This window comes from Pan paniscus, chromosome 20, assembly GCF_029289425.2.
Source record: "Pan paniscus chromosome 20, NHGRI_mPanPan1-v2.0_pri, whole genome shotgun sequence".
NCBI classification, from domain to species: domain Eukaryota; kingdom Metazoa; phylum Chordata; class Mammalia; order Primates; family Hominidae; genus Pan; species Pan paniscus.
Genome location: NC_073269.2, coordinates 14,650,845 through 14,675,687, shown reverse-complemented (window position 1 = coordinate 14,675,687; position 24,843 = coordinate 14,650,845). Strand labels below are relative to the sequence as shown.

General features: G+C 43.7%; 1 protein-coding gene across 6 annotated transcripts in view; it reads left to right on the top strand.

Moving 5' to 3' along the window:
• ZNF846 (zinc finger protein 846) overlaps positions 1-23,458 on the top strand; it is a 38,655-nt gene extending 15,197 nt beyond the window's left edge. For 5 of the 6 annotated variants that reach the window (XM_034946842.3, XM_055103419.2, XM_034946844.3 and 2 more), the window contains one exon: positions 268-23,458. In XM_034946842.3, coding sequence (XP_034802733.3) covers positions 268-1,557 — 1,290 coding nt within the window. In that variant the 3' untranslated portion in view covers positions 1,558-23,458. The remainder of the gene's footprint in view (positions 1-267) is intronic. The other variant, XM_055103416.2, reaches the window with a different exon arrangement.
• The last annotated feature ends 1,385 nt before the right edge of the window (positions 23,459-24,843 follow it).

Below are 24,843 nucleotides of genomic sequence, written 5' to 3'. Positions count from 1 at the left end.
CAGAGTGAGAATCTTTCTTAAATAAATGAATAAATATCAGACAGATTGTCTAAGAAGCTCTGTGAATGCAGAGAATATAGGCAGGCTGGTGGCCTCATTGTCCTATTACTCAACTTAACTCAAAAATGGGGCTGGAACTCTGTACATATAATGGATATGTTAAAATGTTTAAATATATTTCCAATGCATATATGTTGTGATTGGGGAGAAATTCTGTTACCATACTGAATGTGAGAAATTCTTTATTCATCTTTTATATCTCAACAGGAGAGAAGCAATACTGCAGAGAAACTGTATGATTCTAACCATTCTGGAAAAGTCTTCAATGAACACCCATTTCTTATGACTCACATGATAACTCACATTGGAGAGAAAACTTCTGAGGATAATCAGAATGGAAAAGCCTTAAGAAAGAACTTTCCTCATAGTTTTTACAAGAAAAGTCATGCTGAGGGGAAAATGCCTAAGTGTGTTAAACATGAAAAAGCCTTCAACCAGTTTCCAAATCTTACTAGGCAGAATAAAACTCACACACAAGAGAAATTGTGTGAATGCAAAGACTGTTGGAGAACTTTTCTTAATCAGTCATCCCTTAAGTTACATATAAGATCTCACAATGGAGACAAACAGTGTGTATGTAAGGAATGTGGGAAAGCCTTCAGTAATTCCTCACACCTTATAGGACATGGAAGAATTCACAGTGGAGAGAAGCCCTATGTCTGTAAAGAATGTGGTAAAGCTTTCACTCAATCCACAGGACTTAAATTACACATCAGAACTCACAGTGGAGAAAAACCATATAAATGTAAAGACTGTGGGAAAGCCTTCACCCATTCTTCATACCTTACTGATCATACAAGAATCCACAGTGGAAAGAAGCCCTATGTATGTATGGAATGTGGAAAAGCCTTCACTAGATCCACAGGACTTATTTTACACATGCAAATTCACACTGGAGAAAAGCCATATGAATGTAAGGAGTGTGGAAAAGCTTTTATTCATTCCTCATACCTTACAAAACATGTAAGGATTCACAGTGGAGAGAAGCTGTATTTATGTAAGGCATGTGGGAAAGCTTTTACTCGTTCCTCAGGACTTGTTTTACACATGAGAACACATACTGGAGAAAAGCCCTATGAATGTAAAGAATGTGGGAAAGCCTTTAATAATTCCTCAATGCTTAGTCAACATGTAAGGATTCACACTGGAGAGAAGCCATATGAATGCAAAGAATGTGGGAAAGCTTTCACTCAATCCTCGGGCCTTAGTACCCATTTAAGAACTCACACTGGAGAAAAGGCCTATGAATGTAAGGAATGCGGTAAAGCATTTGCTCGTTCCACAAATCTTAATATGCACATGCGAACGCACACAGGAGAAAAGCCTTATGCATGTAAAGAATGTGGGAAAGCCTTCAGGTATTCCACATGCCTTAACGTTCACACACGAACTCACACTGGAGCAAAACCATATGAATGTAAGAAATGTGGGAAAAACTTCACTCAATCTTCAGCACTTGCTAAACATCTAAGAACTAAGGCATGTGAAAAAACCTGAAGTGTTCCTCAGATCTTAGTATTTACATCTAAACTCATCTGGAAAAAAATCATATGAAGGTAAAGAATATGAACAACCTTCACTGAATTTCCATATCTTATATAATAGGAATGAATTTAACATGGACACAAGTCCCAGTGATATAAGGAATAGGCAAGAGTAGTAATTCTTCACATCTTATAAAGTGTAAGAACTCACCTTTGGGAGAAAAATCTGGTTCTAAGACATGTGGTAAAGCCTTTGTTTCTTCCACTATTGTTTATTTTTCTTTTTTTTTTTTTGAGACAGAGTCTCTCTCTCTCACCCAGGCTGGAGTACAGTGGCATGACCTTGGCCCACTGCAACCTCTGCCTCCTGGGTTCAAGGAATTCTCCCACCTCAGCCTCCCGAGTAGCTGGGACTACAGGCATGTGCCACCATGCCCAGCTAATTTTTTGTATTTTTAGTAGAGACAGGGTTTCACCATGTTAGCCAGGATGGTCTCGATCTCCCGATCTCATGATCTGCCCGCCTTGGCCTTCCAAAGTACTGGGATTACAGGCTTGAGCCACCACACCCAGCATATTGTTTATTTTTCATAACAAAAATTACTGTAAAAGCCAATTGAAGGTAAGAATGAGAGATAGCCTTAAAATACTTCACAAACCTTCATAGTACTTCATAATCAACACTGGAGAAAAACCCTCTGTATGTAAGGAATGTGATAAAACATTTACTTAGTGCTCAGGACTTAGTATCTACATGAGAATTCACAGTGGTATAAAACCCTACAAATGTAAAGGCTACAAGATCTTCACTTATGCCTTTTAATAACTCAACATCAAAGAACTCACAGTGGGCAGATAGCCTATATATGTAAGAAATCTGGGACAGCCTTCAGAAATTTCTGACAGTTTCAGGTATAAGTAACCTCATCAATTTAAGATGTGTTATGAATTCTTCCAGTGTTACTAAGTCAGTCAACATGCGTTGGAGAGAAACTCTATGAAGGTAAGATGTGGGAAATCTTTACTTCTGTCTCATGTGTTAATATTTGGTAATCTCAAAGAGGCCAGAAACATTATGAATGTTAGAAATATGGGAATGTCTTTATATATATATATATACACACACACACACACACACATATATATGCACACACACATACACACACTTATGTATGTATTATTTCATCCTTTAATATAAATGATAATTCATACTGGAGCGAAATCTTGATAATACAGAATGAGGGAAATGTTGCATCCATTTTACAAGTCTTACTATACTTGTGAAAACCCACACTGCAAACAAGCTATATGAATGTGAAAATATGAGAATATGCTGGGCGTGGTGACTCATGCTTGTAATCCCAGCACTTTAGGAGGCCGAGGTGGGCAGATCATTTGAGGTCAGGAGTTTGAGACCAGCCTGCCAACATGGTTAAACCTCATCTCTACTAAAAATACAAAAATTAGCCAAGTATGGTGGCGGGTGCCTTTAATCCCAACTGCTTGGGAGGCTGAGGCAGGAGAATTGTGTGAACCCAGGAGACAGAGGTTGCAGTGAGCCAAGATTTTGCCACTGCACTCCAGCCTGGGTGACAGAGCAAAACTCCATCTCAAAAAAAAAAAAATCTGGTAATACTTTTAGCAGTACATATTCCTTAAGTGCCTCTGAAAATACTCACTGGAAGAATAAACTATGAATCTGAGGAGTTATGGGAAGCTTTCAGATACTACTGTTACTGTACACAAGATCATACTAGAGGAGAAATTGAAATAAATGACATGAAAATGAGATTGCCTTTCTATGTGTCTTACTGTCCATGACGACTTGTCATGGACAGTAAATTTTCTGTGGTTGAAAAGTTTAATTGCTTTTAAAATTCCCCCTAGTAGAATTTTTTCTATATTTTAGTCAGAACAGCATGTGGGAGGAGTGAGGACTGGACAGTGGACTGTACAGTGGATGTTAGGATGTTATATTTAATCCCCATGGTCACCAGGCCATGCCTCTAATTCCAGCACTTTGGGAGGCTGAGGTGTGTGGATCACAAGGTCAAGAGATTGAAACCAGCCTGGCTAACATGGTGAAACCCCGTCTCTACTAAAAATACAAAAATTAGCTGGGTGTGGTGGTGCATTCCTGTAGTCCCAGCTACTTGAGAGGCTGAGGCAGGAGGATTGCTTGAACGTGGGAGGTGGAGGTTGCAGTGACTCGAAATCGCACCATTGGACTCCAGCCTGGGCAACAAGAGTGATACTCCATCTCAAAAAAAGAAAAAAAAATCCCCATGGTAACTACATATAAAATATCAATGGAATATACACAAAATGAGACGAAAAAAAGATGTCACTAAAAAAACAAATCAACAAAAAAGGCAGTAATGTAGGAAATGAGGGACCAAAAAGCTGTAAGACATACAGAAAAAGAGTAACAAAGTGGCAAAATGAGTCTTTTTTATTGGTAATTATATGAAGGGTAAATGGGATAACTTCTCCAATCTAATGGCATAATTTGGCAAAATGGATTAAAATACACAATCCAACTGTATGTTGCCCTTTGCTTTTTTTTTTTTTTTCTTTTTTTTTTTTTAAGACAGAGTCTCGCTCTGTCGCCCAGGCTGGAGTGCAATGGCAAGATCCCGGCTCACTGCAGCCTTCACCTCCTGGCTTCCAGAAATTCTCTCTGCCTCAGCCTCCTGAGTAGATGGGATTACAGGTACCCACCACCATGCCCAGCTAATTTTTGTAGTATTAGTAGAGACAGGGTTTTGCCATGTTGACCAGGCTGTCTCAAACTCCTGACTTCAGGTGATCTGCTCACCTCAGCCTCCCAAAGTGCTAGGATTACAGGCATGAGCCATCACGCCTGGCCATCCTTCGCTTTAGATCTAAAGACAAAAAAGGTTGAAAGTTAAATAATGGAAAAAGATCATTCCATGTAAATAGTAACCTAAAGAGAATTTGGCTGGATATACTAATATCAGACAAAGTAAACTTGAAGTAAAAAACTGATAGAAGAGAGAGTGAATGAGAGTATATACTGATAGAAGGTAAAATTCATCAAGAAGATAAAAAAATTATATGTATCAAACATCACAGCTTAAAATACATGAAGTAAATATTGGCAAAATTAAAAGGAAAAATAGATAATTCTGCATAACAATTGGAGACCTCATTATACCACTTTCAATTTAATAGGTAGAACAGCCACCATAATATCAAGAAGGAAACAGGACAAGTACTATATAACAGTTGGCACAACCCACCCCACAACAGAAGAGAACACATTTTTCTCAAGCATATGTGGAATAGTTTCCAGGAGAAACCATATGTTAGGCCACAAAACAAATCTTAATGAAATGTAAAAGACTGAAACACAAAGTACCATTTCAAGTCACATAGAATGAAACAAGAAATGAAAAACAAGGAAAACTGGAAAATTCACAAATACATTTTATTGTAAGCAACACACTCCTGATCTATCAATGGGTGAAGCAAGAATTCACAAGGTAAATTAGAAAACATCTTGAGACAAATGAAAACAAAGACATTGCATACCAAAATTTATGAGATGTTGCCGTGGTCTAAATTTTGTCTCCTAGGCTGGGCACGGTGGCTCACGCCTGTAATCCCAGCACTTTGGGAGGCCAAGGTGGGTGGATCACAGGGTCAGGAGATTGAGACCATCCTGGCTAATGTGGTGAAACCCTGTCTCTACTTAAAAAAAAAAAAAAATCAGCCCAGTGTGGTGGTGGGTGCCTGTAATCCCAGTTATCCAGGAGGCTGAGGCAGGAGAATGGTGTGAACCTGGGAGGCAGAGCTTGCAGTGAGCCAAGATCACACCACTGCATTCCAGCCTGGGTGACAGAGTGAGACTCCATGTCAAAAATAAAATAAAAAATAAATAAATAAATAAATAAATAAATAAATAAATAAATTTTGTCTCCTCAACTTGCATATGTTGACATCTTAACTCCCAAAGTGATTGTATTAGGAGCTGGGAATTTTGGGACATGATGAAGTCATGAGGGCTCTGCAGAATGGGATTACCCCCCTCATGGAAGACACCCCAAAGATATTTCATGCCACTTCTACTGTATTTGGTTACTTCAAGAAGATGGCTGTCTGTGAACCAGGAAAAGGGCCCTCACCTGACACTGAATCTGACTGTATCTTGAGCTTTGACCTAATCTCCAGAACTCGGAGAAATAAATTTATGTTGTTTATTAACCACCAGTCTATGGTATTTTGTTATAGCAGCCTGAATGGACAGATACAGTGAAAGTAGTGAAAAGAAGGCAACTCATAGCAGTAACTACTCAAATTCAAAAAGAAGAAAGATCTCAAAGATTAAGCCAAGGAATGTTTCACACAATTCAGCCTAATAAGAAAAGTGCTGGAAAGGATGTAAATTAAATAATGTATGAGATAAGCAAAATGCTTCAATATCCAGCTACAAGACATTCTAGAATGAGAGAATAGAAAAAAAAAAAAAGGGAAATCACTGAAAGAAGCAATAAGAATTTTTTTTTTTTTTTTGGGATGAAGTCTCACTTTGTTCCCCAGGCTGGAATGCAGTGGAACAATCTCCACTCACTGCAATCTCCACCTCCCAGGTTCAAGTGATTCTCCTGCTTCAGCCTGCCGAGTAGCTGGGATCACAGGCATGCACCACCAAGCTCAGCTAATTTTGTGTATTTTTTTTTTTTTTGTAGAGACGAAGTTTCATCATGTTGTCCAGGCTGGTGTCAAACTCCTGACTTCAGGTGATCCACCCACCTTGGCCTCCCAAAGTGCTGGGATTACGGACGTGAGCCACCACACCCGCCCTTGAAATACTGTTTCTAAAAGGTATATGGAAGAACAATAGGCAAGGATAATCAAGACCCAGCTGATAAAAAAGGTGGAAGAACTTGCCCTAATGAATATCAAGATTAAAACTATAGTAATTAAGATGCTGTTGCATTGTACACAGACAACTAGACTATTGGTACAAAATAGTCTGGAAATAGTCACGTGTATTAGTCTGTTCTTGAGTTGTTATAAAGAAATACCTGGCTGGTCATGGTGACTCATGCATGTAATCCCAGAACTTTGGGAGGTGATCCACCCACCTCGGCCTCCGAAGTGCTGGGATTACAGGCATGAGCCACTGCACCCCGCAAGATCTCATTTTACAGTAATGTTACATGCATCCGTATAAGAGACCACCTGAGCAGGCTTAGTGTGAGCAACAAGGCTGTTTATTCACTAGGGTGCAAGTGGGCTGAGTTTGAGAAAGGAGTCAGTGAAGATGGTGGGATTATCATTGGTTCTTATAGGTTTGGGATAGGCGGTGGAGTTAGGAGCAACTTTTTTTGTGGGCAGGGGATGGATGTTATGAAGTACATTCTCAAGAGTGGGGAGGATGTTACAAAGTACATTCACAAGGGCGGGGAGGATGTCTTGTCCCAAAGGCAGGGAGGAATGTTACAAAGTGCATTCACAAGGGCGGGGAGGATGTTACAAAGTACATTCACAAGGGCGCGGAGGGTGTATTGTCACAAGGGTTGGGAGGAATGTTACCAAGTACATTCAGAAGAGCAGGGAGGGTGTTGCAAATTACATTCACAAGGGTGGGGAGGAATGTTACAATGTACATTCACAGGACAAGGAATATCACAAAGTACATTATCACAAGGGCGGGGGAATGTCACAATGGTTTGACCATGGTGCGGCCAGCTCAGAGGACCTTACATTCCTGTTTTTTTATGTTAATAAGAAATAAAAATAATAAATAAAATAAGAATAGTGAAAACTTGGGGTGAAATTTTGGGGCTGTATGGAGGAGTGATGGGTGACGTTTCTCAGGGCTGCTTTGAGCAGGATTAGCGGTGGTGTGGGAACCTAAAGTGGGAGAGATTAGACTGAAGTAAGATTTTGGGGTAAGGGGTGATATTGTGGGGTTGTTAAAAGCAGCATTTGTTGTATAGAGTGATTAGTGATAGCCTGGATGCAGTTTTGTAGGAATTGAGAGATTAATCAGAAGACACAAGGCCTCAATAAGAGAAGGAGGAAGACAGGTATTAGAGAACTAACGATTGGAAGACGCCAGGATACCCAGTTAGAGAGTGGCCAGGTGGGTCCAGCATAATTAGTTGCCTGACTAGCGAGGTTTTGAGCTCTGTTTTTGAGTTTTTTGACGTCATCATATACCAGGCCAGACTGATTAAAGTAAAACAAACACTCTTCATTAAGAAATATGCAGAGTCCTCCTTTTTCAGCAGTGAGTAAATCGAGGCCTTGGCAGTTCTGGAGGACAACTGCAGCTAAAGTGTCAACCTGGGCTTGGAGGACAGATAAAGATTGTGATATATCTGTAATGCTAAACAGAGAAGTCATTAGAGAGGCTGCAGAATGGTGTGACAGAGGTTGAGATAGCTGCTATTCCAGTTCTAAGTGCAATAGTGAAGGCAGAAATTCCTAGACCCACAAGTAAAGGGATTAATGGGATGACTCTTTTTTGTCATGTTGGTGTCATGAGGGGGACAGGCAGTTGTTCGTTCCCATTTGCAAACTGGATTTTGGGGGTAAGGAAGACTAGAGTACATGTGCCCATCCAGTTGGCAGGTGTACGTGGAAGAACCACAGAAAAATAAGAGACCTTGTGTCAGGCATAACTGGAAATGTAAAGTGAAAAGGTGAGAGGGTGTAGTGAAAGAGGAGTCCTGCACCCAAAATCCTACAGATCCAGCAAGGGCAGCAGCCATTAGAGGTTGTAATGGGGATTGATGGTGCAACTGCATAGAGGGAAGGTTCAGTTCTCATGGTGTATAAGAAAGCACATAGTATCTGTGAGTAGTCTTTCACTACTATTCATGGGGCTGGGTATAAGCAAGCAAGAGGAGGGGTCAGGAGGAGAGTCAAATGAGCAGGGCGAGGGTAGCCAAAGATGGAGTGAGATGCAGGGTAGGTGTCTTCCTAAGCATTAGTGACTGCCAATGTTTTTTAGTTTGTCAGTAATGATAGAGAGCTTATCAGTAATGTGAAGTTGGAATGCTCCCATCTGTTTGGTAGTGTGTGTGGCTTGGTTCTGGAGATAAAGAGTAAAGGAACATTTGGATGGTGGAAGGTTTCCTAAAGGGATTCCAGTAGGCTGTTTTTGGGAGAAGCATAAAGGAGCGGCAACAGGGATAGTTGTTTGTGTGGTTAGGGGTCCAAATATGGGGGGGAGTGGAATTGACATAAAGAGAAAGGTGCTGTAAGCAGATGCGGAGAAGTGTGGCCGCTTTTTAATGCAAAATCTCTGGGGAGTTCTCACCAAATCTGTCTAGAAAGTAAAGAAGTTCCTCAGGTGGGTAAAGACAAGGGCTATTAAAGAAGGTTCAGAGGTGCAGGGAGACAGGAGAGGTAGCTCAGTCAGCCTGTAGAGCGGGGACGGCTGCATAAGAGCAGGAAGAAAGGGAAATGCATAGCCAACAATTTTTTACTAGAGAAGGATTGGAGGCAGTGAGGAGAGAGTGGGTGAGATTGATACTATGCTGGAGGTAACTAGGGAGAGGTAGAGAGTGACTGGAGAATAGGGGCAAGGATAAGAGTGAGTAGAAAAGTAAAAAAAAAAAAAAAAAAAAAAAAAAAAAGAAGGACTTATCAGGATAGGAGAATTGGAATGTATCTTGCCACTGAAGATATTATATCCACTGCAAGAGAGTTAAGGGTGGCTATTTGAAATAAAACCAGGAGATATCAGTTATGGTGATTTGGAGGAAAAGTGTAAACTGGTAAACTGGCAGCGTAAACAAGGGCAGGGCATTTACGAGTAGTTGAGAATGATGAATAGGTGTATGACTAGACAGAAGATAATAGGGATGACAAGTCTTGGGGGCACAGTCCAAGTAGTGGGGATGACTTCATAAAGCTCTGTTGCAAAAAGTAGGGTAAGGACGAATAGACCTAATAGAATGAAGGGATGTATTAGGTTTATAAGGGCTATTACTGTTCTTCAGAAATGCGAGTGAGTTTAAGGGAAGTAGGGGAGAGTACTTGTGACTTCCAGGAGGAAGAAGAGAGATTAGGCTGGCTGGCTGACAGACACAGCTTTATTCTGGAATGGTGAACCCAATGGGGAGGGTCCTGCAGGTGGACGGGAGTTGGGGTACTATAGATGACCAAGCAGTCCATCGCGGTTGTAGAGTTTGAGGGATCAGATTCTTAACAACAACTGATCATCCAGCTAGGGTGTCTTCATATGGCTGGGAATCTGGAGTAGGCAAGAGAAGATTAGCAGCCTGGTGAATTTCCTGTCTAGCCTGCTGGAGGACTGGAAGATAGTCGCCTAGAGGGCTGGTGTCTGGCACAAGGTGGGGGCCCAGCAAGAAGGTATGTCCATATAGTCAAATAGACTATACCCTGTAGCTTCTCAAGGACAAGCTGTAATTCTAAGGAGGGCAAACAGTAAAAGTACTGTCCAGTCTTTTTTAAGTTGAAGGCTGAGCTTAGTGAGGTATGTTTTTAAAAGACCATTAGTTCTACCAAAACAGAGATATAGACCAATGGAACAAAATAGAGCCCTTGGAAATAATACCACACATCTACAACCATCTGATCTTTGACAAACCTGACAAAAACAAGAAATGGGGAAAGGATTCCCTGTTTAATAAATGGTGCCAGTTAAACTGGCTAGCCATATGTAGAAAGCTGAAACTGGATCCCTTCCTTACACCTTATACAAAAATCAGTCCGAGATGGATTAAAGACTTAAATATTAGTCCTAAAACCATAAAAACCCTAGAAGAAAACCTAGGCAATACCATTCAGGACATAGGCATGGGCTAGGACTTCATGACTAAAACACTGAAAGCAATGGCAACAAAAGCCAAAATTGACAAATGCAATCTAATTAAACTAAAGAGCTTCTGCACAGCAAAAGAAACTACCATCAGAGTGAACAGGCAACCTACAGAATGGGAGAAAATTTTTACAATCTACCCCTCTGACAAAGGGCTAATATCCAGAATCTACAAAGAACTTAAACAAATTTACAAGAAAAAATCAAACAACCCCATCAAAAAGTGGATGAAGGATATGAACAGACACTTCTCAAAAGGAGACATTTGTGCAGCCAACAGACACATGGAAAAATGCTTATCATCACTGGCTATCAGAGAAATGCAAATCAAAACCACAATGAGATACCATCTCACACCAGTTAGAATGGTGATCATTAAAAAGTCAGGAAACAACAGGTGCTGGAGGGGATGTAGAGAAATAGGACCGCTTTTACACTGTTGGTGGGAGTGTAAACTAGTTCAACCATTGTGGAAGTCAGTGTGGCAATTCCTCAAGGATCTAGAACTAGAAATACCATTTGACCCAGCCATCCTGTTACTGGGCATATACCCAAAGGATTATAAATCATGCTGCTATAAAGACACATGCACACGTATGTTTATTGCAGCACTATTCACAATAGCAAAGACTTGGAACCAACCCAAATGTCCATCAGTGATAGACTGGATTAAGAAAATGTGGCACATATACACCATGGAATACTATGCAGCCATAAAAAAGGATGAGTTCTTCTCCTTTATAGGGACATGGATGAAGCTGGAAACCACCATTCTGAGCAAACTATCGCAAGGACAGAAAACCAAACACGACATGTTCTCACTCATAGGTGGGAATTGGACAATGAGAACACATGGACACAGGGTGGGGAACATCACACACTGGGGCCTGCTGGGGGAGGGGGGAGGGATAGCATTAGGAGACATACCTAATGTAAATGACGAGTTGACGGGTGCAGCAAACCAACATGGCACATGTATACATATGTAACAAACCTGCACATTGTGCACATGTACCCTAGAACCTAACGTAACAATAATAATAATGATAATAATAATAATAAAAAGACTGTTAGTTCTTTCTACCTTTCCCAAATATTGAGGACGGTAGGGGCATGAAGCTTCCACTGGATGCCAAGGGCCTGGGAGACTGCTTGAGTGATCTGACTAATGAAGGCCAGTCTGTTATTGGACTGTATAGAGGTGGCAAGGCCAAACCAAGGAATTGTATCTGACAGGAGGGAAGAAATGACTGTGGTGGCCTTCTCAGACCTTGTGGGAAAGGCCTCTATCCATCCAGTGAATGTATCTACCCAGACCAAAAGGTATCTTAGTTTTTTGACTTGGGGCATATTGGTAAAGTCAATCTGATAGTCTTGGGTTGGGGGCAAATCCTCGAGCTTTTTGTGTAGGAAAGGGAGGGGGCCTGAGATATCCCTGAGGGGTGGTAGAGTAGCAGATGGAACACCGAGAAGTAATTTCCTTGAGGATGGATTTCCATGATGGAAAAGAAATGAGAGGTTCTAAGAGATGGGCCATTGGCTTGTAACCCACATGGAAGAGGTTATGAAAGGGTGATAAGATAGAATGAGCCTGTGAAGCAGGAAGGAGGAATTTTCCTTGATCCAAGAACCATTTGCCTTGAGTAGGAAGGGATTGATAGGTAATAGTTTCAGTGGGAGAATAGGTGGAAGTGATAGATGAGAAGGAAAAAAAATGGCCATGAGGGACAGCTGTGGGAATACTAGCTGCTTCTTTTGCTGCATTATCAGCATAAGCGTTGCCTCGAGCAATGGGATCTGGTAACCTCTGAGGCCCCTTGCAGTGAATGACTCTGGCTTCCTTGGGCAGTAGAGCAGCCTTAAGGAGGATTTTTATTAAGGAGGCATTGATGATGGAGGACCCTTGTGTAGTGAGAAAACCTCTTTCTGCCCATATAACTGCATGGTAATGTACGATGTGGAAGGCATACTTGGAATCAGTGTAGATATTGACACATAGTCCCTTTACAAGGGTGAGATCCCGGGTTAAAGCAATGAGTTTGGCTTGTTGAGAGGTAATGGAAGGGTGCAGGGCAGTAGCTTCAGTAACCGATGTGTAAGACACCACAACATATCCTGCCCTTGCCGGTGACTGACGATTTGGCCTTGAAGAACTACCATCAATAAACCAAGTGTGGTCTGGATTAGGAACAGGAAAGAGGGAAATATGGGGAAATGTGGAGGATGCCATATGGATTGAGAGATACAGTTATGAGGTTCAGGTTTGATGCTAGGTATAAGGTGAACAGCAGGGTTGAAGTCTGTGCCAGGAACAATGGTAACTGTGAGAGTTTCAATGAATAGTAAGTAGAGTTGGAGGAGTCTGGAGGCAGAAAGTACATGCGCCAAGTGTGAGGAGGAAAATAGATTTTGAAAGTTATGAGAGCTGTAGAGAGTAAGTGGGGCATGGTTTATGATCTTGAGGGCCTCTAGAAGTATTGAAGCAGCAGCTGCCACCACACGTAGACATGAGGGCCAGCCTAGAACTTTGAAGTTAAGTTGTTTGGATAGGAAGACTACAGGTCGTGGGCCTGGTTCCTGTGTAAGAACTCCAACCACACAGCCTTGTATTTCAGCCATATATAAGAAGGATTGGGACAAACTAGGGAGTGCTAATGTGGGAGCTGTTTCTAGGACTGTCTTTAAGGAATGAAAAGAAGAGTGGGGAAAGGACTTAGGGTTTGTGGGGTCAGTCAGGTTTCCCTTTGTGAGTTTATATAGGGGTTTAGTTAGGATGGCAAAACCTGGTGTCCAAAGGCAAAGGTATCCAACCATGCCTAGGAAGGACAGGAGTTGTTGCTTTGCAGAAGGGGTTGGGGTTTCGGAGATTAGCCAGACACAGTTATCAGGGAGACCACGTGTGTTTTGATGAAAGACTATGCTGAGATAGGTAACAGATGGGAAAGAAACTGGGCTTCAGATAAGGATACGTGATACTCCTTTGAGAATAGATGTTGAAGGAGCAGGAGGGTATCCTGTTGGGAAGATTCATAAAAGGAATTGCAGAGGAGAAGGTCATCCATATATTGAATAAGGTGAAAAACAGATGGACAGAAAGAAAGTAGATCATGAGAAAGAGCTTAACTAAAGTAATGGGGGTTATCTCTGAAGCCTTGCAGCAGTACAGTCCAGGTGAGTTGCTGAGATTGGTGGGTGTCACGGTCAGTCCATGTGAAAGTGAAAGGAGATTGGGATGAGGGGTGCAAAGGAATAGTGAAGAGGCATCTTTGAGGTCAAGGATGGAATAATAAGTTGTGGAGGGAGGTATTGAGTATAGGAGAGTATATGTGTTTGGCACTACAGGATGGATTTGGTTAATAAAGCAAAGATCCTGAACCAACCTGTAAGATTTGTCCAGTTTCTGGACACTTAGGATAGGGGAGTTGTAAGGAGAATTTGTAGGCTTTAAAAGGCCATGCTGTAACAGGTGAGTGATAACAGGCTTTAGTCCTCTTAAAGCCTATTGTGGGATGGGGTACTGGTGTTGAGTGGGGTAAGGGTGATTAGGTTTTAATGGGATGGTAAATGGTGCCTGATCAGTCACCAAGGAGGGAGTAGAAGTATCCCACACTTGAGGATTAAGGTAGGAAGACACGAAAGGAGGATTCAAAAGAGGTCTTGAATGTGGCAAAAGGGCAGCAATAAGGTGTGACTGAGGTCCAGAAATAGTCAGGGAATCAGATAATTTGATTAAAATGTCTCAGCCTAATAAGGGAACTGGGCAGGTGGGGATAACTAAAAAAGAGTGCATAAAAGAATGTTGTCCAAGTTGGCACCAGAGTTGGGGAGTTTTAAGGGGTCTGGAAGCCTGGCCATCAATAACCACAACAGTTACGGGGGCAAGGGAAACAGGCCCTTGAAAAGAAAGTAGTGTTGTGTGGGTAGCCCCCATATCAATTAAACAGGGGATGGACTTACCCTCCACTGTAAGAGTTACCCGAAGCTCGGCATCGATGATGGTCTTGGGGGCTTCCATGGTGATTGGGCAGCATCAGTCTTCAGCCACTAAGTCGAGGAGATCTGGGAAGGAGTCCGCCAAGGCAAGTTGGGTTTGAGCTCCAGGAACTTTAGGAATGGTGGTGATGTGAGTCGGACAGTCCAACTTCCAGTGGGCCCACACAGAGAGGGCATGGCTTAGGAGGAAACCTGGGCTGCGGGCTTTCCGAGGCCCAGTGACCAGGCTTTTGGCATTTGAAGCAAGGTCCACGAGGAGGTTTTGAAGGAGCCCCTGGGAGCTGTGGCTTGGTTGTTCTGAAGGTTTTGTATGCTGGAGATGTGGTTGTGGGTTGTCTTACAGTGGAGGCAACTAGCTGTAACTCAGAGATACGTTGCTGTTTGGCCACTTCTTCTCTGTTATTGAACACCTTGAAGGTGAGGTTGATTAAATCCTGTTGTGGGGTTTGAGGGCCAGAATCCAAATTTGGAGATTTTTTCTAATGTCAGGAGCAGGTTGGGTGATAAAATGCATATTAAGGATAAGGTGGCCTTCTGGCCCCTCTTGGTCTAGTGCTGTAAAGTGTCTAAGGGTAGCTGCTAAGCGGGCAATGAACTGGGCTGGGTTTTCAACTTTACCTTGGGTAGTTACCTTTAGGTTGTCATAATTAACAGCGCTGTATGCTGCCTTTTTCAGCCCCTCGACTAGGCAGGAGACCATGTAATCTCGCCTAGCTATACCTGGGGAGTCTGTCTGGTATTGCCAATGGGGATACTCTCGGGCAACTGCCCTGGTGCCCTCTTGGAGGCCTGGCTCATGAAGCCAGTGGGTGTCTGTGTAGGACTGGGCTAGAAAATAAACTCTTTCTTGTTCGTCTGGGGAGGGGGTAAAGGTCAGGATGACATTTAAGTCACTCCAGGTTAAGTTGTAGGACTGAGTTAGATATTGGAATTCCTGTATATATTTATTGGGGTCCTATGAGAAAGAGCCTAAATGCTGACTGATTTGGGAAAGGTCTAATAGAAAAAAAGGCACATGTACTCACTCTGACTATGCCTTCAGCTCCGGCCACCTCTCTAAGAGGAAATTGTTGGGCAGGTGGGGGAGAGCTAGTCACAGAACGAAACTATAAGCCAGACTGTGTGTGAGGAGGGGAGGTAATAGAAGGGTTATAGGGTGGGAGAGCAGAGGCTGTGGAAGAATTGGGACCTGATTCACCCTGGCAAGGAGCAGCTGGGGGAGGAGAGAGGTCAGAGGGGTCACTGGGAAAGGAGGATTCAGAGGACTCTGAGCTTGGGGGTCGAGACTGAAGAAGCAGACAGGAGAGAAAAGGAAAATCTGGGATGAGTTGCATTGGTGGTAGAAACTAGGGAGGGAGCAAAACGTAAAAAATGCCTGGACGTAAGCCACCTCAGATCATTTGCACAATTTTCGACAAAAATTACTGAGGTCTTGTAGGATAGACAAATTGAAAGTGCCATTCTCTGGCCACTTGGAACTATTGTCGAGCTTGTATTGGGGCCAAGCAATATTACAGAAGAAAATAAGACATTTAGCTTTTATGTCAGGTGTTAGTCAAAGGGGTTTTAGGTTTTTAAGAACACAGGCTAAGGGGGAAGAGGTAAGAATGGATGATGGAAGGTTGCGCATAGTGGAGAAGGTAAGTTTAAAGAGGAAGGTAGAGACACGGAGAAATGGAGGTGGGCAGCTACCAGTCTTCCAGTAGGCATCCCTGACTGAGTCCTAGGCTGTAATGTGGGTGAGCTGCCAAAGCAGCCATCCCTGCAATTGACCTGCCACCAAGGGAATGTTGGTGAATGATCAAGGCAGGCGTCCCCACGGTGATCAGACACCAAGGGAAGACTATCTTCCCAAGTCTGTGACCAACGTCAGAGTTTTTGAATGCACGGATAAAGTGTGTCTCCTTTTTGTCTCTACCAGGAAAGGAGAGAAACTGAAATTGAAAGAGAGATTGAAGGGAGGTGAGAGAGGTTAAGTAGTGAGTGAAAAAACTGCTGACCCAAGTGCCAAAAACCACTTACTTATTTGAAATTGGTGAGATGGTCCTTGGGCTGGTTGGTCTGATGACCCGAGTTCATAGGTGGATCTCCTCATGCAGGGAGCTTGAGGACAGGGGACACATCTCCTGAAGGAGTTCCCCTGTCCTGGGTTTTTGGGACCAAATGTTATGTGCGACCATATAAGAGACCGCCTAAGCAGGCTTAGTGTGAGCAACAAGGCTGTTTATTCACTTGGCTGCAAGTGGGCTGAGTCTGAGAAAGGAGTCAGCGAAGGGTGGTGGGATTATCATTGGTTCTTATAGGTTTGGGATAGGCTGTGGAGTTAGGAGCAATTGTTTTGCCGGCAAGGGATGGTTGTTACAAAGTACATTCTTAAGGGCAGGGAGGATGTTACAAAGTACATTCACAAGGGTGGGAAGGATGTCACAAAGTACATTCACAAGGGCTGGGAGGGTGTATTGTCACACGGGTGGTGAGGAATTTTACAAAGTACATTCACAAGGTTGGGGAATATCACAAAGTACATTATCACAAGGGTGGGTGAATGTCATGCTAGCTTGACCATGGTGTGGCCAGCTCAGAGGACATTACAAGTAACACTAAAGGGGCAATAAGAATACCAGTTTTTCCTGTTCTGGTATCACTTGGCCTAGACTTAGTGCAGCTAAAAACCCAGCCCTAGTACAGCAAGAGGGAGAACTATACTCACTCTTAGTCCAATGAATGAGTCAGAACCAAATTGGCTAAGCTGTTCAAGATTGCAATTCATGTCATAAGTTCTGGAACAGGAAAGGGGCGACCCCAGCTTCATGCATATGTATACCCAGTATTTGGCAAAACCCCTCATGGGAGTTTGAAGACTGGCCTCTGTTAGACCCTCGCTCTTGGTGGTGATGTGCCAAAACCCCACAGGGTTCCTTCAGTAGGAGGGGTGCCCCCTCCCCAGGAAGTCATATCCCATTCCAGGCAAATATACTGCCAGGGTCTGGGATCTCTATGTTGGTGCCTTCGCTGGCTTATGTAGTTCTTTGTCACCTGACCCTAATGAGGTCAATGGGGACACCAGAGAGAGGGAGGGAAGTGACTGCCTGTCCATGGGGCCAAAGGGGACCAAATGGAGTCCACGGCTTACAACAGGAGCCAGTGGGGACCAAGCAACCAGTATGTCAAGTAAACATCCAAAATAAGAGGAAAAAATTATTTTTTTGAGATGGAGTTTCACTCTTGTTGCACAGGCTGGAGTGCAATGGTGCAATCTTGGCTCACTGCAACCTCCACCTCCCAGTTCAAGCTATTCTAGTGCCTCAGCCTCCCGAGTAAGTGGGATTACAGGCATGTGCCACCATGCCTGGATAATTTTTATATATTTAGTAGAGAGGGGGTTTCACCATGTTGATTAGGCTGGTCTCAAGTTCCTGACCTCAAGTGCTCCACCAGCCTTGGCCTCCCAAAGTGCTGGGATTACAGTCATGAGCCACTGTGCCTGGCCGAAAAAAAAAAATTTTTTTAGCCACTTAGAAATACAAGCCATTGTAAAGATTTTACGTAAAATAAAAAAAAGTGGGGAGAAGAAAAGGACCAATTGTCTTGAGGCTACTGCCTATAGGCATCGGACCTTTACTGCTCCCTCATTTCCTCTTATCAACCAGAGATGGAATTTAAGAACTGTGGCTTTCTGGGAGACGGAGGTTGCAGTGAGCTGAGATTGTGCCACTGCATTCCAGCCTGGGTGACAGAACGAGGATCTGTCTCAAACCAACCAAAACAAACACAAAGAACTGTGGCCTTAGGCAACTCAAAGCCTAAAATGGGGAGGTTTGAGGGGAGAAAAAAAGACTTCTGGCTGCTCTAGGCAGCTGTAAATCCAAGGTGGTGGAAATGAGTAACTTGAAACTGTAAGTACTAAAGAAACATCAAGGCTAGTAAACAGAATTCTATCCCTAGATTAGTTACTGATTTAAAAACAAGGGTGAACTGTGGTGGCTTATGCCTATAATCCCAGAGATTTGGGAGGCCAAGGTGGGAAGATGAGCATGATAGTGAGACCCCATCTCTACAAAAAGAATAAATTAGCTGAGCATGGTAATGTGTGCCTGTAGTCCCAGCTACTTGGGAGGCTGAGGTGGGAGGTTCACTTGAGTCCAGGAGGTTGAGGCTACAGGTAGCTGTCACTGGGCCACTTCACTCTAGCCTGGGAAACAGAGTGAGACCCTGTCTCTAGAAAATAAACAAAACAAATAATAAAAGTGATAAATGGCCCTTCGTGATGGACTAATTATTGACTTAATGTTGTGGTCCCATCCATCAGGGTCTCCATACTCAATATCCAATATTATTTAGATTACTGATTCTATTCATTCAACAACAGATAAATAATTTGCTCTTGTAGATTGGTGTGATGGTTAATGCTGAGTGTCAACTTGATTGGATTCAAGGATACAAAGTATTGATCCTGGGTGTGTCTGTGAGGGTGTTGCCAAAGGAGATTAATATTTGAGTCAATGGGCTGGGAAAAGCAGACCCACCCCTAATCTGGGGGGTCACAATCTAATCAGCTGCCAGAGATGCTAGAATATAAGCAGACATAAAAATGTGAACAGAGAAACTGGCTTAGCCTCCCAGCCTACCTCTTTCTCCCATGCGGGATGCTCCTGCCCTCGAACATCAGACTTCAAGTTCTTCAGTTTTGGAACTCAGACTGGCTCTCCTCGCTCCTCAGCCTGCAGACAGCCTATTGTGGGACCTTGTGATCCTGTGAGTTAATACTTAATAAACTCCCTTTTATATATATATAATATATATATCATATATAATTATATTATATTTATATATTATATATAATATAATTATATATGATATATATATTATATATATATTCCATTAGTTCTGTCCCTCTAGAGAACCCTAATACAATTGGCTAATATATCCTATTCAGTGCCTGTTTCAATAGCTTCTCAGCCACAATTTGGTTCCACCTGCAAAGAGATACTATATACTTTTTCCCATTACCCCTGGGGTACCTTAACAGGTTAGTTATCATGCACAACCTTTGCAGAGAAGATCTTGATGACATCCACACCGTTCTCCAGGAACACAGGTATGACATTACATTAATGACGTCCTCCTCCAAGGAGATTCACCGAAACACTCATTAAAAACACATAAGTCCAATAGCTCTTAGTTCTTTTTGGATTCTGGTAGCAACATATTTCTCATTTACAAGTTTTACTGATAAATTAAAATCAGTAGGCTGAGCCAGGTGCAGTGGCTCACACCTGTAATGCCAGCACTTTGAAAGGCCAAGGCAGGTGGATTACCTGAGGTCAGGAGTTCAAGACCAGCCTGGCCAACATGGTGAAACCCTGTCTCTACTAAAAAGACACACACACAAAAAAAATTAGAAAAGGCGTGGTGGCGGATGCCTGTAATCCCAGCTACATGGGAGGCTAAGGCAGGATAGCCACTTGAACCTGGGAGGCAGAGGTTGCAGTGAGCCGAGATTGTGCCATTGCACTCCAGTCTGGGCAACAGAGCAAGACTCCATCTCCAAAAAAAAAAAAAAAAAAAAAAAATCAACAGGCTGGGTGCAGTGGCTCACATCTGTAATCATAGCACTTTGGGAGCTAAGGCAAGAAGACTGCTTGAGACCAGGAGTTCAAGACCAATCTGGCCAACATAGTGAGACCCAATCTCTAAAAAAAAAAAAAAAAAAAAAAAAATTTAAAATTGACAGTTAGTCCAGGTGCGGTGGGCAGTGGCTCATGTCTGTAATCCAGCACTTTAGGAGGCCAAGGTTGGTGGATCGCCTGAGGTCGGGAGTTCAAGACCAGCCTGGCCAACATGGTGAAACCCTGTCTCTACTAAAAATACAAAAATTAGCCAGGCTTGGTGGCACACACCTGTAATCCCACCTACTTGGGAGGCTGAGGCAGAAGAATCGCTTGAACCTGGGAGGCAGAGGTTGCAGTGAGCTGAAGTTGCGCCACTGCACTCCAGCCTGGGTGACAGAGCAGGACTCTCTCTCAAAAAACACATAAATTAAAATAAAACAAAATAAACTCAACAGTCATTCTTGTTCGTGACCATAAAAGAACTTCTTCATGGTTGGCCAGGTGTGGTGGCTCATGCCTGTAATCCCAGCATTTTGGGAGACAGAGGCATGAGGATCACTTGAGCCCAGGAGTTCAGGACCAGCCTGGGCAACATAGTAAGACCCCATCTCTATTAATTTTTTTTTTTTTGAGATGGAGTCTCGTTCTGTTGCCTAGTCTGGAGTGCAGTGGCACTATCTCGGTTCACTGCAACCTCTGCCTCCCAGGTTAAAACGATTCTCCTGTCTCAGCCTTCTGAGTAGCTGGGATTACAGGCGCCTACCACCACGCCCAGCTAATGTTTATATTTTTAGTAGAGACAGGGTTTCACCATGTTGGCCAGGCTGGTCTTGAACTCCTGACCTCAGGTGATCCACCCGCCTCCGCCTCCCAAAGTGCTGGGATTACAGGCATGAGCCGCCACGCCTGGCTAATTTTCTTTCTTTAAAGGACAGAATCCAAGAAACAATTTGCTTGGCCGTACTTTTGGCAACTGTTTTGGCACTGGATGCCCTGGTCAAACATATGATCCCATCATCATGTTTATTATACACAACTGAGCCATTACCTAAATATTGTCCCCATAAGGTAAAAAAAAAGTCTGGAAAACTCTTGCCTGACTGATACCCAAAATATAAATCAAAACAACACATTGCCACGTATACTGAGGCCGCAATACCAGCCTCTGCAAGGCCACTCCTCATTCCCTTTGGAGTAACAGGCATTACTGATAGTAACCAAGACACACATTTCACTTCTTAAAATACAGAACGCTAGGCTCTTGAAAAAGGCATTCAATAGACGTTTTGTGTCCCTAACAGTTTCCAAATAGACATTTTAACTGAGGGATGTAATGAAGTCCTCAAACAACTCCTTTTCAAATTCCAGTCCAACAAATAAACCCCTACATAAGTTTATATTTTGCCCCAAATCTTAACCAATCTTAACAAATTTTTAATTTTGCCCCCATCTCTCAGGGATTAGAATCCAGATTGAGTGTATATGCTTTCTTTGGACTCATTAAGCAGAGATTGTCCCACAGGCCAGCCAGCTGATCATCTGATAACGGGACCCATTTATTATTCTATTTTATTATTATGATCTTTTTTTGAGACAGAGCCTCTCTCTATTGCCCAGGCTAGAGTGCAGTGGTGTGATCTCGGCTCACTGCAACCTCTTCCTCCCAGGTTCAAGCTATTCTCCTTCCTCAGCCTCCTGAGTAGCTGGGATTACAGCCGCGTGCCAACACGCCTGGCTCACTTTTGTATTTTTTAAGTAAAGACGGGGTTTCACCATGTTGGTGAGGCTGGTATCGAACTCCTGACCTCATGATCTGCCCACCTTCGCCTCCCAAAGTGCTGGGATTACAGGTGTGAGCCACCGCGCCCGGCCACAGGACCCATTTAAACTTAATTTTGTCCAGGTGCGGTGGCTCACACCTGTAATCCCAGCACTTTGGGAGGCTGAGGCAGGAGGATTGCTTGAAGCCAGGAGTTCAAGACCAGCCCAAGCAACATAATGAGACCCATCTCTACAAAAAAATTGAAAAATGAGTTGGACATGGTGGCATTCGCCTCTAGCCCCAGCTACTCAGTAGCTTAGGGAGGATCCCTTGAACCCAGGGATTCAAGGGTGCAGTGAGCTATCATTGCACGACTGCACTCCAACCTGGGTAATACAGTGAGACCATGTCTCGAAAAAACCCTCCAAACAAAAAGCAGCTAAATTTCCACCAAAAACAAAAACAAAAAAAACCCAAAAACAAAAACTGTCAGGCACAGTTGCACACCATTCTGTTTACTGTTGGTGTTATTACTACTAGTTTCTGTACTTTCACTGGTTTACACTCGGGAGGTCCTTATTAACTCAAATGGGTACTCACGTAAAATGATTCCACAGGCTGGGCTTGATGGCTCATGCCTGTAATCCCTGCACTTTGGGAGGCCAAGGAAGGTGGATCACTTAAGGACAGGAGTTCAAGACCAGCCTGGCCAACATGGTGAAACCCTGCCTCTACTAAAAACCCAAAAATTATCCTGGCATAGCAGTGTGTGCCTCTAATCCCAGCTACTTGGGAGGCTGAGGCATTGGAATAGCTTGAACCTGGAAGGCAGAGTTTGCAGTGAGCTGAGATCCCACCACTGAGCTCCAGCCTGGGCAATAGAGTGAGACTCCATCTCAAAACAACAACAACAACAACAACAACAAAGGATTCCCCAGTCCCACATCCCAGATGACATCATGATATCACTCTGGCCCCCAAATTTCACTGGCTGAGATGACATTGCCTCAGAAGGCACTGCCCCAACGAAGAATTTTCCATCGGAGTTGAGTTTGACCCTCGTGCTAGAAACTATACACCTCTTACCCAAAAATCTCCACCCAGTGATGCTCATGGATGGCCTTTCCTAAGGTACAAAATGGATACAATATTTTTTGGTTTTCCTCCTGAGCTCTGCTTAACCCATGATACTGTTACACTCTTAACTCTCTCCTAATGTAGACCCCTACACTTCCATGCCTAAAGAAAAATCTGAGGCTCACACCGGTAATCCCAGCACCTCGTGAGGCTGAGGCAGGTGGATTTTCTGAGGTCAGGAGTTCAAGACCAGCCTGGCCAACCTGGTGAAACCCTGTCTCTACTAAAAATACAAAAATTAGCTGGGCGTGGTGGCAGGTGCCTGCAATCCCTGCTACTTGGGAGGCTGTGGCAAGAGAATCACTTGAACCCGGGAGTCGGAATTTGCAGTGAGCTGAGATCATGCCATTGTGTTCCAGTCTGGGCAACAAGAGTGAAACTCTGTCCCCCACCCCCCAAAAAAAATTAGCCGGGCAGGGTGGTGGGAGCCTGTAATCCCAGCTACTGTAGAGGCCGAGGGAGGAGAATTGCTTGAACCTGGGTGGCGGGGGTGGCAGTGATCCAAGTTTGTGCCACTGCACTCCAGCCTGGGTGACAGAGCGAGACTCCATCTCAAAAAAAAAAAAAAAAAAAAAAAAGAAAGAAATCTGGTACAGGTGACTAAAATTAATGAAGATCTTGCTTTTTCCAGTGCTTTTTTATTTATTTATTTATTTTTATTTATTTTTTTGACATTGGCTTCTGGGCAGAAATTGACAAGTGAATCCTAAACTTCAAACAGAAATGGAAAAAACACCAAATAGCCAAAACAATTGTGAAAAAGAGGAACACAGTTGAAGGACTCCCATTTCTGGATTTCAAAACTTACTACAAAGTTGCAGTAATCAAAACAATGTGGCACTGGCTTAGGGACAGAGCTACAGATTAATGGTATAGAATTGAGAGTCCAGGGCCAGGGCGCGGTGGCTCATGCCTGTAATCCCACCACTTTGGGAGGCCCACACAGGCCGATTACTTGGGGCCAGGCCCCACCTTCCTCCCTGCCCTTCTACCATCCACAGGACTGGACCTGATCTCAACCTGGTATTCTGGGCTTGGACCCACCTTCTGCTCTGCCCCCAAACATGGCTCCTCCCCCAGCGTAGTCCAGCCCACAGGCCTGATTCTAACCTCAAGCTCGTCCTCTGGGCCCGGCCTCACCTTCCTCCTGGTCCTCTAGCGTGGGCCCGTGCCCCTGGCCCATAGCTCCCTCCACAGGCCTGACTAACTTCAACCTTGTTCTCTGAACCTGGGGACTCCAGCTTCCTCTGTGAGTCCACAGCAAGTCTCAGCTGCACCCACGCGGGAGGAAACTAGAATTTCTCGACGTGATGTCTTCCAGCAAGGCTGAAGCACGAGCAGCAGAGCCTCTCCTAGCTGGAGGCTGTAAGCGGAAGTGACGCGAGCGAGGCGCCACCCTCTTTTCCGGTACTGGCTCCGCGAGCCTGAGCGAGGTTTCCCCATGGTTGTCCTTGATTTTGGAGGGAGCAAGTGTACTGGTAGTGGAACGGGTGGTGAGAGTTGAAGTTTATCCGAAGCTGCCGAGGGGCCTTCTTAGAGAGGCTTGGCCTGCTGTGCTCGCGTCAGGTAGGTCTGCGAGGCCGCTCGGGCTGTCAGTCCTCGCGAAGGTCGGGGTCGATAATTGCCGCGCTCACCCATAGAGTTCCCTTCAAAAGCCTCCAAAAAGACCATTGTGAGTTTTTTCTATGAGGAAAAGAATTTCTTCCACTTGAGCCACGTTAACTTGTCCCCCATCGTCGTCCTGCCTTACAGACCCTGCGATTCCCGCGCATTCCGGTGAGCATTGGGTGAGGGATGGTTCAAGGGGGCATCTTGTTATACGAACGAATGTTTCACCTGAGAATGTTCCTTTGTTTATGCGTCATAAACGTACTTTTGACGCCTTACATTCTGTTATAAAGACACTTTAATAAGTATCCAGGGAGTGCATATTTCTCTACGGAAATATAAAATTATGTAGACCACAAACAG